We start from the raw sequence: 13627 nt of genomic DNA on the forward strand, positions 1-13627 counted from the left end.
AAGCTGATCTCCCTGTGCTATGCAGCAGCTTCCCACTAGCTATCTGTTTTACATTTGATAATGTATATATGTCAACGCTACTCTCTCACTTCGTCCCAGCTTCCCCTTCTCCTCCTGTGTCCTCAAGTCCGTCCTCTATGTCTGCATCTTTACTCTTGCCCTGCCACTAGGTTCATCAGTACCATTTTTCTGGATTTCATATACATGCGTTAGCGTATGGTATTTGTTTTTCTCTTTCTGACTTACTTCACTCTGTATGACAGACTTCAGGGTGACCTCACTACAAATAACTCATTTCTTTCAAAAAGTTTCATTTCTTTTTATGATTGAGTAATATTCCATTGTAATATTCCATTGTATATATGTGCCACATCTTCCTTATCCATTCATCTGTCGATGGACATTTAGGTTGCTTCCATGTCCTGGCTATTGTAAATAGTGCTGCAATGAACATTGTGGTACATTTATCTTTTTGAATTATGCTTTTCTCAGGGTATATGCCCAGTAGTGGGATTGGTAACTTATTATTACTTTTTAATAAATTTACTTATTTTATTTATTTTTTGGTGCACTGGGTCTTCGTTGCTACATGTGGGCTTTCTCTTGTTGCAGTGAGTGGGGGCTACTCTTTATTGTGGTGCACGGGCTTCTCATTGCGGTGGCTTCTCTTGTTGGGGAGCATGAGCTCTAGGCGCACAGGCTTCACTAGTTGCAGCACGCGGGCTCAGTAGTTGTGGCTCTCGGGCTCCAGAGCGCCGGCTCAGTAGTTGTGGCACACGGGCTTAGTTGCTCCACGGCATGTGGGATCTTCCCAGACCAGGGCTTGAACCCGTGTCCCCTGCACTGGCAGGCGGATTCTTAACCACTGCGCCACCAGGGAAGCCCCGGGATTCTTGAATATAGTCAGGGAACTAAGATAAATACGGTCATGAGACATCTCATTCTGTCTTTTACTTTCATCCTTCCCTCACAGTAAATAGAACTGAGCTCAGCATCTCTCTGGGGAAACACAACACCTCTGCTCCCAGAGGTACGGGAAAGCATTCCTCCTACTTAATGGACCATGGGCGCCTCACAGTGTAGGATAAGAGCTGGTCACACTGAACTGCATGGGCAGGGAGGACTAGATGGAAGTTTCACTGAGGTTTGTTAGGACTGTTATGATTAGACAAATGAATAAAAAGATTAGAAGGTCCTTACAGGCATGGAAAATAGCGTCACAAGAGCAAAAGCGGGAAGTTGTGGGGTGGGCTTGTGGGACAACAAGTCCATCCATTTAACTAGGATCTCCCAAGTGTAACTAACGGGAGGTAACGTTGGAGACGTGACTGGGGTGAGATTGTAGTGGGCTTTGCATACCCAGTTTGATGTTATCTTTAAGAGATCATTACCGACTAAAAGTTCTGGGGCATGGGGAGTCATGATGAAGGCTGTGTTCTAGGATGGATTGGGACGGGCAGTGCCTGGAGGTGGGGTGAGTAGTTGGACTTCTGGGAGAAGTGGCACCTTCAGAATCACAAGTGAAGCTGAGGACTCTGGCAATAGTGCAGAGAGGTGCCTGGAGAAGGAGGCCCTGAGTCATGAAGTTCCTGAGGAGGACTTTGTGGGAGACATGGCCATGACACCCAACTTAGAAAGAAGAGAAAGGAGAAAGAAATAGAAGGCTCTGCATAGGACATGTTGAAAGTGGGGTTAGAAAGCTCTGTTTAACTGCTGGGCTCTCACACTGACTGTTTTCAGCCTTCTCTTTAGTATCAGGGCAAAGATAATCCACTGGCTGAGCTGATTATATTCTTCTGCAAAAGCCAGGATGGGGAGTCTGAATTCAGAGCATCCTAAGAGGTGTCTGTGGCCCAGCTGCTGCCTCCTTGGCCAGAGTTAAAAAGGATGTTTTGTGAAGGTGAACTGAATCCTCAGTGCCTAGCACAGACTTTCAGTCTCGAGAATAAATAAAGACCTTTGTAGAATCCTCTTTCCTCATTTTTTTTGATCAGTGAAGATTCTGCAGCTCAGCGTCTGTCCCCATCTCCCCACTTAAAGTATCCTTGCCCTGCTGATTCCCTTGTTGCTGAATCTAATGATATTGTCTTGTCCTTACCTTACTCCCTGGTTGGGGAGCTAAGATCCCACATGCCTCATGGCCAAAAAACCAAAAAAACATATAACAGAAGCAGTATTGTAACAAATTCAATAAAGACTTTAAAAATGGTCCACATAAAAGAAAATCATTTAAAAAATATATATATATATACTCATCTTTCAGGTTGGCCTAGAATTCTATTAAAATTCAAGCATGGAGGATGACTTGGAACAAATTATGGTCCTCAAGGAAATTTTCGATCTGGTAGGGTAGCCAGAGACATATACAAACAGCTGTAGTACAAGGTAGACTTCCGGGAGAGCTATAACCAGAGTACAGAGAGGAGCAGGATTAATTCTAATGTGAGGGATTTGAGAACATTGTTTTCTTAGCTTTCTGTTTCCTTCCTTCATTCTTGTCTGCCAACTGCCCACAGGTGAATGCTCTGAAATTCTACCTTCTTTTTCTCGTGTGTTGACTCTGATGGAAATTTTCCTGGCTGTCCTTTTGTTACCTTTGCCTTAAAAAAAGAATTATGGTAAATAACACATAACATGAGATCCACCCTCTTAACAGATTTAAAAATATATGGTACAGGCTAGTTAATGTTGTACAGTAGATTTAACTCTTCATTTACTTCTTCCCCCAGCCCCTGGCAATCACCATTTTACTTTCTGCTTCTATGAGTTTGGCTCCTTTAGATACCTTCTGTAAGTGGAATCATGCAGTATTTGTCCTTCTGCAACTGGCTTAGTTTGCTTCACCTAATGTCCTCAAGGTACTTCTGCGTTGTAGCGTATGGCAGATTTTCCCTTTTTTTTTCATGGTTGAATAATATTGCATTGTACGTACCACATTTTGTTTATCCAGTTATCTGTTGATGGACATTTAGGTTATTAACACCTCTTGGCTATTGTGAATAATGCTGTAGTGAACATGGGAGTACAAGGATCTCTTCAATACCCTGACTTCAGTTCTTTTGGGTAAATACTCAGAGGTGGGATGGCTGGATCATATGGTAGATCTAGTTCTAATTTTCTGAGGAATCTCCATACTGTTTTCTACGGCAGCTGCATCTTTTTATATCCCCAGCAACAATGCGCAAATGTTCCAATTTCTTCACATCCTCGCCAACATTTATTATAGTCTGTTTTTTAAAAATATGGCTGTCTTAACAGGTGTGAGGGGATGTCTCATGGAGGTGTTAACTTGCATTTCTCTGATGATTTAGTAATGTTGAGCATCTTTTCATATACCTTTTGGTCATTTTTTGGTCTTCTTTGCAGAAATATCTATTCAAGTCTTTCATCCATTGTTTTAATTGGGTTATTTGTTTTGGGGTTGTAGGGGCCTCTTTGCCTTTAACTCTCAAATCTTCATGCCCCGACCTGATGAACTCCACACATCTCTGCTACTCCTCAGCCTGATCCTTCTGGCCTCTTCCCCCCTCATCACTCTGCTCCTGCCATCCTTCCCTCGGTTTCTGAAATACACTCAGATCCAACTCTGGAGCATTCTCAGAAACCTAGGTCAAGTCAAAATTGCCCATGGATCCTTCCCTGACCACCTAGCCATGTTGCTCTCCCTCTAGTGAAGTCTCTAGGACTTCTTGTCCCTAACGCTTTTGGGACAGTTGGCAGGCACTGCTGCCTTGTATTGGAATGGATGTTACACGTGCGCATTTTTTATGTTAACTGAACTCCGTCTCCTGAAGGGCAGGGATGTATCTGTGTATCCCCCAGAGGACTTTACAAAGCACCTTTGCCACACTGTAAAGAGGCAAGAAACCTAGGAAAAGATGTGTGCGTGTGTGTTCTGGGTATAATGACGGGGCTGAACTTTAAGCCCAAGAGTGCTCTGGCAACAGCAGGAGGACTCGGAGGAAGCAAAGTCAAGTGCACAAGCCACCATTATTCCCGAGAGAGAAGAGCAGGGCAGGGACAGGGAGGAAAGATGAAAGTCAGTGACCAGGGCCTCTTAGCAAGTTGGGACTGGAGTAGGCGAGCAGGTTTCCACGAGAAGGTCAGGACGGCAATCTGAGGCGTGCTCTGCCAGATTTTTGCAAGCAAGGGATTATGGGTGTGTGCTGGGAGCCGGAGAGAAGCTGAGTTCCCCTCACCGTTCTGCAGGGAGTCATAACAGCTGCTGACAGTGGGGGCCAGCCTAGCTGGCAGTCTGAATACCTCTACTCTGAACGCCCTGTTCCAGAGAATTCATGGCTTCCAACCCTGGTACGTCCTTGCCAGAAATGCTGCGTGAGTGGTTAGCCCTTGCTAAGCTGTAGGTCACCCAGAAGCCCCTAGGACAGCCCTCAAAAGGCCAAGGCTCAGTACAGGAAGGCTACCGGCAGACTGCTGCATTGCATAAGCGATGTGGCTCTTGAGAAGTACTGGTGCGTCATGCTCCTGCCAAGGGCTGGAGGACCATTCCCTGGACCTCACAAAATCCATGCACATCCTCTTGACCTTTACAGCGCTCATCACACCTTTTATTGTGGTCAGCTTTTTATAACTTTCAAGACCCTGCCTTCTACCTTGAGCCCCAGCAGCCTGCTCTGCCCTGATGATGCCACGGCCGGTTCTGGTCCCTGTGTTCCCTGGGAGAGTTCCAGCCAGAGGACCAATTATGGGACCCCATCTTGTACCTTTGGAATGTTCCTGAGTGGGTCGAAGGTTGCTCTCACGTGAATCCAGGGAAGCAGGACAACCGGGCCTTCCCTCTCCAGGAAGAGGGGAAATGAAGAGGGTAAGCTTGGTCCTCTTAACAGCTAACCCTCCTTGTGCTCATCTGCTATGAGAAGAGCTCTGTCTTTTCTGGCTTCTTTCTCACCCTCTCCCACTCCTCCAGTTGTCAGTGTCCTGGGACAATATGTAGGGTCAGCTGTATGCTTAAAGAAAAAATTAGAGAAAAAGGAATTCTTAAACCCTATCCCTGGAGATCTCTTTAACTAGGTGTGGACGGGACCTGGGAATCTGGCATTTTTGTCCAGGTATACATGAAAGAACGGCTAGGGGATGGATGCTGGACTTACTAGTTGCTGAGTAATTTTTACTTCTTTCTTTGTCCAACTCTTTACTTTTAGGATTTTTCTAGAGTGATCATGTATTTCTTTAAAAATCGGAGGAAAAAAAATAGATGTCATTAAAAAACAGAAACCAGGGCTTCCCTGGTGGCGCAGTGGTTGAGAGTCTGCCTGCCGATGCAGGGGACACGGGTTTGTGCCCCGGTCTGGGAAGATCCCACATGCCGCGGAGCGGCTGGGCCCGTGAGCCATGGCCGCTGAGCCTGCACGTCCGGAGCCTGTGCTCCGCAATGGGAGAGGCCACTACAGTGAGAGGCCCACGTACTGCAAAAAAACAAAACAAAACAAACAATCAAACAAACAAAACCAAGAACCAGATCTGGAAGCGATCAGTCTTTTCCAGACACCATTAACCTTCGTAAATTTATTCCTCATTTCCGCAGGGGGACTTGATCTCATCTTCATGCCGGGTCTTGGGTTTGACAAACACGGCAACCGTTTGGGGCGGGGTAAGGGCTACTACGATGCCTACCTGAAGCGCTGTCTGCAGTCCCAGGATGTGAGGCCCTACACCCTGGCCTTGGCTTTCAAAGAGCAGATTTGCCTTCAGGTCCCCGTGGATGAAAATGACATGAAGGTAGATGAAGTGCTTTACGAAGACTCCTCAGCATCGTAAATCCTGATGACCACAGCCAAATCATAAAGGTTTTGTGCCAAAACCTTTAAAAGCCAAACGTGTATTTTCCCTTATCAGAAATTAGTGGAAATTGCACAATAATGTGAATATGGGCTGTAGTGTTTTCAGTGTAATTGTTAGATACCAAACATGAAACCATTAAAAAAAATCAATAGCAGTGTGTGTAATAGAACATTAATTAAAACGGAGGCTATCACCATATGATTTTCAGCTTAACTTTCTGGTATTAATGTCCCAGGTTGATCTTTCTGTTTTATAGTTTAAGTTAAATATTTATGAGGCACTATGCTCCAACTCAGAGTGTTAGGGGGAAAATAAACTCATCTGAAGTGGACACTTTCATTAAGTCCTGTCATGGGCCTGGGTCAGTCTGGCACGCATATGGAGATTCAGCAATTATTAAATGATTTATTGGTGTTTGCTTTGTGTACAAAGTTCTCCGAGAATATTATACCCTTTCATCATGGCTTCACTTAGTCAACCTGAAATTTTATGTCTGACAGTTTGTAGCTTTTGATGGTTAAAGGACTGAAACCTTTTATGATTTAAATATATTAATTTCAGCCAATTTGTTTCCATCTCTGCTGTTCTGTGTGTCAGTCACTTATGAGTTTAAGATCTGATATCCTGTAAGTTAGAAATTATTTCTGTTTATGGGTGGTATCTGCTTTGGAAATGAAATTTGGGCTGAAGGTTGGCAGATGCCATCACAGCCAGGGAACGGGAATTTTGTGGGGGGAAGATTTGGTTATAACTAGAGACCCAGTGGGCTTCCTGGGTCCTGCTCTCTCACTCACACCCCACATCCTACCTCTCACCAGGTTCTGTTGATTCTGCTTCCGAAACTCTCTTATATCTGTTCCCTTTTCTCCTCGTCCTGTCGTGCCTTTTGTCCAGACTCTCAGCATCTCTAAGGTGAACTGGGCAAGAGCCTCAGCTGTGGCTTCCTTGCCTTCAGTCTGGTCCTCTTCGTTTTATTTCTCAAACTACAGTCAAAGTGATCTTATCAAACATAAACCTGATCATGAAGCACCCCTACTTGTCTCTTTCTAGCCTCTCCTCTCCCCGAATTCTTCTTCTGTACAACTTATGCAAATGTTCACATAGCTCCCTAAACACTGCCAGCTTCTTCTGCCCTTTGTGCCTTGTAAGTTTGCTTTTCCTCTGGCTGCAGTGCTCTTTCCTCTTTTGTTCATTTGGAAGACTCCTGTTTATCCTTCAAGACTCAGCTCCAATGTCACCTCTTCTGTGAAGTCTTCCTGTGTTGCTTCACTTGTTTAAGCGGCCCTGGTCATTGTCCTCCTTATCACATTGTCCTACATGTCAAATATTAATGGTCATGTCTACCCCCTCACCAGATTGTGAGTGCCAAAGAACAGGGATAATCTTTATACTTCCCACTCTCGATAGACACACACACAAATGGTGGGTGTTAGAGAATTTTTTAAAAAAAATCTAAGGTACTAGAATTTACTAGATTGCTAATTGTAATTTATATTGACATAAAATTATTTAGCTTAGAAATTAATACTTGTTAGTTTGGAGGAAAGACTTTACTTCTTAGGCATTGTTTTCGACTCTAGAAACATACTTTCTAGTTTGTGAAGAAACAATTTATTTAATGACCTGTGTCTCTCCTCTGATACTCTCATCCACCTGAACAAATCGGTTTTCTAGAACTGGCCAGCATAAGCGCTACATGTGGCCATTGGACTCTGGATGTGTGGCCAGTCTGAATGGAGAAGTGCTGATTCAGATTCTGACTATCTAGTATGACAATGAGAAATTTTTCTGAATGAGTTAGTTGAATACATTCAGATGTGTTTCATTTGAAACACGCATCCCTGTTCATAATACCATATGATTTGGTGTTTTACGCACAGAAGTAAAAACACTTAAAAAATGTCAATTGGGCTAGAATCAAACGTTCACAATATAGTATACACAGTGAGAAATGGGAGGGAGACAGAATTCCTACAAGCTGTGAAACCTCATTACTGTACTGGTGAGAAATCTTAAGGGTTACTTCAACCATAAGGTTAAGGTGAAAGTTAACATAGCTGACATGGCTGTTGGTCTGAAGTGGTTAAACAGTAAAATTCCTGGACGGCTGCAGGTCTGGAAACTTTAGAACTTTAACACGTTAGAACTTAACCTGTGTTGTTTTTCTGGCAAAGGAGAGCATTGAAAAGCCCCTCCCCAGCTCCTCAAGCGCAAACAGAACACAGAATCAACTGGCCAGAAGACCCAGGTGCTGAGATTCAGGAAAGCCCAAGGGCTGCAGGGTCCCTTGCCCGGAAAAAGGACCTTTCCCTAGTGACCATTAATGGGCAGTGGTCATTGCACAGAGGGTATAGGAAAGGGGAAAAAGCCCTGAAGGTGCAGGCGATGGTGACACAAGCAGAGGCTGAGAACAGGCCTCAAACTCAGGAAGAGAGCCAACATGAAAGAAGAATGATGATGGTCTTAGGTGAGGGGACAGTCCAGGCAGAAGAGAAATAGCAACTAGATCTGAACAGAACAATCCTTAGTATTGGGGAATTGGAAATATATGTATGTCTATAATTGCTGCCTATTCTATAGAACTGTGCTTAATTTAACCAGAAAGTAAACGATTAACTTTAGTTCATCTAACAGATATCAGTAAGAACAGTACACTAATTACAGAATTCTACTAAGTAAGAGATTGATAACTGTATCTTATGTCTAGGCGTGGGTGACATGGTGCAGAAGCTTATTGGTTTCTGGTCCCCGTTCTTTTTTTTTTTTTTCCGTTCAGAGATCATTGAAATTCAGTTAATCACATTGCATTTAGTCATAAGTTAACATGCTTATTTCCTCCACTTGTCTGTCACCTCCTCAAAGGAAGATTTTCTGCCAGGTTCATGGTTTACTCCAGTACCTATCACAGTCCCTAGCACAAAATAATTGGCCAATAAATCCTTGAAGGAATGAACCAATGTGTTTGTTGCCCTGAGTGCGTGGTGACCTTGCTGGTTTTTACGTTGGTTGCTATTTGCTCCTGAGATTCTCTCCTTTCAGCATCATCTCAGGGTTGGATTATTCTAGAACACATTTGCTATTACTGCAGTTGCAATTCCTTCCTTGGCCAGTCCATATGTGTGTGTTGCATTATCTGTGCTGTTTGGCCTTGTTAATACATTTCTTCTTTGCATCTTTGTGGTCATCTTTCCTCCTATGTCTAGGCAGTCTTAGGCCTCCTGCCCTTTAAGGGTGATCTCTAATCCCTGCAAGCCCCTGCCCCAAATATATGTTTATTTATGTGCTTAAAAATAAGTGGAGAGGGGCTTCCCTGGTGGCGCAGTGGTTGAGAGTCCGCTTGCTGATGCAGGGGACACGGGTTCGTGCCCCGGTCCGGGAGGATCCCACATGCCGTGGAGCGGCTGTGCCCGTGACCCATGGCCTCTGAGCCTGCGCGTCCGGAGCCTGTGCTCCGCAAAGGGAGAGGCCACAACAGTGAGAGGCCCGCATACCACAAAAAAAAAAAAAAAAAAAAAAAAAAAAAAAAATAAGTGGAGAGATGTTCAAAATGGCGGAGGACTGAGATGTGGAGATCACCTTCCTCCTCATAAATACATCAAAAATACATCTACATGCGGAACAACTACTGAACGCTAGCAGAAGACATCAGACTTCCCAAAAGGCAAGAAAATCCCCACATACCTGGGTAGGGCAAAAGAAAAAAAGAAAAAACAGAGACAAAAGAATAGGGACAGGGGCCTGCAGCAGTGGGAGGGAGCTGTGAAGGAGGAAGAGTTTCTACACACTAGGAAGCCCCTTCGCTGGTGGGGACGGGGGTGGCGGTGGGGGGCGGGGTGGGGGGGAGGTTTCAGAGCCACGGAGGAGAGCGCAGCAACTGGGGTGCAGGGGGCAAAGCGGAGAGATTCCTGCACAGAGGATCAGTGCCGACCAGCACTCACCAGCCCGAGAGGCTTGTCTGCTCAGCCGCCGGGACCACCTGGGCTGGGAGCTGAGGGAGCTGATGGATCCCGGGGAGAGGACTGGGGTTGGCTGCATGAACACAGCCTGAAAGGGGCTAGTGCGACACAGCTAGCTGGGAGGGAGTCCGGGAAAAAGTTTGGAACTGCCAGAGAGGCAAAAGACCTTTGTTTTGGTGTGCATGAGGAGAGGGGATTCCTTCCCAGTGTGCCCACAGAAGGCAGAGCACCACCTAAGCAAGCTCCAGAGATGGGCGCATAGTAGAGGGAGATCAGCTCGGTGCTTTGTGACCACCTAGAGGGGTGGGAGGGAAACGCAAGAGGGAGGAGACATGGGGATATACGTGTACGTAGAGCTGATTCACTTTGTTATACAGCAGAAACTAACACAACATTGTAAAGCAATTATACTCCAATAAAGATGTTAAAAAAATAAGGGGCAAATTTCTTTTAAAATAATAATTATCTTATGTATGTTAGGAAACATACACATAAAAGCAAAAGATGAGATCATTGAAACAGTTATATCTATAATTTATAATGTACTCAATTTCTATGAAGGAGAGCAATGTGATGGACGTTTTTTGGAAATTTACTATTTTTGAAAACCTTATTTTAACCCCTTTTGAATGATTCAAAAGTCTGGTTCTAATTTCAGTTTATTTTAGTATTTGGTTTTAAGGGCTTCTATATCTGAAAAAGATACCTTCCAGAAATAAGCAGATCCACATGGAAGCAGTACTGCCCTTACACTAAAATTTGCAGTTCTGTCAGTTTTGCAGATTTTTTAAAAAGTTGAAATTGGGCGAGTAAGTATCCATGTTCTTGAGGTGGATTATTCTTGCATATTAATCAGAAGATGCTGCACATTTACTTTGTTAGTAAATGGGTTTAAAACTTATTGAAACTCCTTGAAAGATTTTAAACTGAGAAACATTCTGCTTCCAAGTTTTTTAGTTGTGCAGATATGAAAGTGTTTATAGGTGTCAAACATAGTTTATTGCAACATAATCATATAATGATGAAAATATTTCCAAATAACCGTTTTCAGTATGCTCTCTCCATATCTTGTTTCTTTCTGGAAAAAGTTCCTTTCTGTGTCTTAGAAGATACATGACTTTTACCCTGAAGATTCAAATGAGATGTATTTGGTGTGGAGGTGTGGAACGCGGGGAGATATTTGCTTAGGTAGCAATTTACTGATGGCCATTTATAACCATAGAAAAGTCAAAAAGTTTTGAATACTCAACCTTTGTGGAAAAAAAATACATGCAAAACTCATCTTTTTTTTAAAAAAATGTTTATTTATTTACTTATTTGGTTGCACCAGGTCTTAGTCCAAGCAGGCAGCCTCCTTAGTTGTCGTGTCTGGGCTCCTTAGTTGCGGCTTCTGGGCTCCTTAGTTGAGGCTCGCCAGCTCCTTAGTTGTGGCACAAGGGCTCCTTAGTTGTGGCATGTGAACTCTTAATTACGGCATGCATGTGGGATCTAGTTCCCTGACCAGGGATCGAGCCCAGGCCCCCTGCAGTGGAAGTGCAGAGTTTTAACCACTGGACCGCCAGGGAAGTCCCAGCAGTGCTTTCTACATGGTATCCAATAGTATATCTTGACAAAAAAGATGTGCCCAGATATTTTTACCCCTAAATTGATTTATGAGTACTTCATCCATATTTCCATGGCAGAAAGAACAAGTGTTTTCTACATGGTATGCTACTTTTTGGGTTTTTACTATTAAGGAAGAAAAAAGACATAAACATTTAGGATTATATTTAGGGAACATTGTTTAAAATATATTAGTAATTCATGATATTAAATATTACTGAAAACATTATGGAGGTTTGTCTTCATCTTCTGGACCCATAGCTTCCGCTAACCACGATGGCTTCACACTTTTCAATGTATATATGAAAAGTGAGGTTCATCATTACTATGATGAGCACAGATCCCTGCTACAAAATATCTTTGTGATCATTTCAAGTTTGGCAGCTCACTTCCTGGCAAATCTCACTGTTTTTTTCCTTGTCATATGGCTGATGAATAGCTTTTACCCGTAGCAGAAGTGTATCAGCTACTGTTGCTCGCTTGTGTTTGCATTATTCAAATTATCTTTGTACTACTGTTTCTTTGCAAGAATCTTTTTAAGCCACTTTTTAAGAGGGTTGGTTTAGTAAAAACTACATAATATAACACATGAATCCACGTGCCTGTAAATATTAAAATAACACAGTACGTCTCAGTATGCTGAAAGGAACAAAACGCTTCCTTTCACAGTATCCAACAGCTATTTTCTGGCTTGCATACTAACTGGACATGGGGCCTTCTGATGTGCCGGCAGAGTGAGGAGCCGATGTCAATCTAAGTTTTAAGCGTCAGCAAAACTTAATTCCTTGTCTTTTAAAGATAAAATAACTAGAGATTCTAATTTCTTCCCAAGCCCCAGTGGTTCACCTTGCCCACTCCCTGGGGTGTGTCACCCTGTTTGGAGACCACTGCTCTAAGAACATGTCCTCTCAGCTGGATGGGTAGAGGGTTTGGTTCTCTGGTCCCTCCACTAAGAGACGGCCTGAGCTGCAGGGCACTGACTTCATCTGCCCCTCCTCTCCTTGGCTCTTGTTGACCACATGTATGTATCTGACCTCCCATGACCCTTTCATCTCGCTGGTCCTCTGTGTCCCAATACCGGTCTCCTTGTCTTCTGAGTGCTCTTTTGGGGCTGTTCTCTTGCCCACAGTGTTTGAGTACTAGGAGAAATAATTTCTCTAAGTTAGTCCTTGACAAACAGAGTGCCTTAAAGAACCCTGTCACCTAGGAAACAGCAGGTGCCTTTCTTTCGGTTCTTTTCCTCTCAGACGTCGCCTGGCTGACCAGTATCCACTGTTTGGGTGCGTCAAAGGACTTCTGAGCCTAGGTAAAAGACAAGGGGCACTTTTTAAGTCCCTCAGTTCTCTTTGCATTTCATACCTCTGCCCAGCCCCCAGTTGCAGCTGTTTTTCTTATATGTGTCCTGTGAATATCCTACCTATACTTTTTTTTTTCACTTGATCAAGATTTATTTCAAGGCCTGAAAACACTGACTAATCAAAAGTGGCCCTACTGCAATTTCTTATAATATATAAATACTTAATATAAAACTTAAAAAATTGTAGACACTATTAACTAAGTCCTAAACCACACACTATAGGTTTTTCAAAAGCAATAGTTATTTAACAAAATGTAAGGTGACAATATCAAAGAATTTTCACACTTAATGAGGATATAATCAGTCACAAGCTACTCAAAGAAACACAAATCTTTTTTACACCTTCCATGTTTGTTTTTAACTTTGTTTCATAGAACCACTGATAATTGAGGCTTCTTTCAAGTATAGGATTTCTAACATTAAATTACATTTTCTAAGTATTTCTATGAAGAAGAAATGAAAAAGACACATACTACATTGTTTGCCATAAATTCATACACCAAAAAGTCAAAATAATCCAACTGAATCTATTCCTGCTTCCCCCATCTCCAACATTAGCTTTAGATGTTTTTCTAAATATTACATAAACAGTTTTGTTAAAATCAGTTCTCTCATTTATGCAGATTAGGGGAAAATGTTTTTATAATGAGTTATCTTTAAAATTACCTTCTAGATAGCACTCTTTAGCCTTAAATTACATTGTGCACACACAACTACAACAGTTTGCATTTGCTCAGGAACATATAATTACATTAAAAACAAATAACTTTGTATTTCGTGTTTAGTTGGCTCTTAAATAGTTTCCCTAGGGGGGAAACAAGTATTTTGTGTTGTTTAAGAAACTGGTATAGACGGGGGGTGGGTGGTGGGTGGGAGGGGGGGTGTGTGTGTGGGGGAGATATGGGAACAT

At 43.0% G+C, this 13627-nt stretch overlaps 1 protein-coding gene across 11 annotated transcripts in view; it reads left to right on the forward strand.

Annotated features, from left to right (window-relative positions):
- The window catches only part of MTHFS (methenyltetrahydrofolate synthetase), a 344713-nt gene that overhangs the window by 47940 nt on the left and 283146 nt on the right, over window positions 1-13627 (forward strand). The window contains exon 3 of one of the 11 annotated variants that reach the window (XM_059057052.2): window positions 5546-6365. The exons of 9 other annotated variants lie outside the window; for them this stretch is intronic. In XM_059057052.2, coding sequence (XP_058913035.1) covers window positions 5546-5778 — 233 coding nt within the window. In that variant the 3' untranslated portion in view covers window positions 5779-6365. Of the gene's footprint in view, window positions 1-5545; window positions 6366-13627 lie in introns of those variants that run through there. One more of the 11 variants, XM_067030073.1, reaches the window with a different exon arrangement.

This window comes from Kogia breviceps, chromosome 3 (assembly GCF_026419965.1).
Source record: "Kogia breviceps isolate mKogBre1 chromosome 3, mKogBre1 haplotype 1, whole genome shotgun sequence".
In the NCBI taxonomy this organism is placed as follows: domain Eukaryota; kingdom Metazoa; phylum Chordata; class Mammalia; order Artiodactyla; family Physeteridae; genus Kogia; species Kogia breviceps.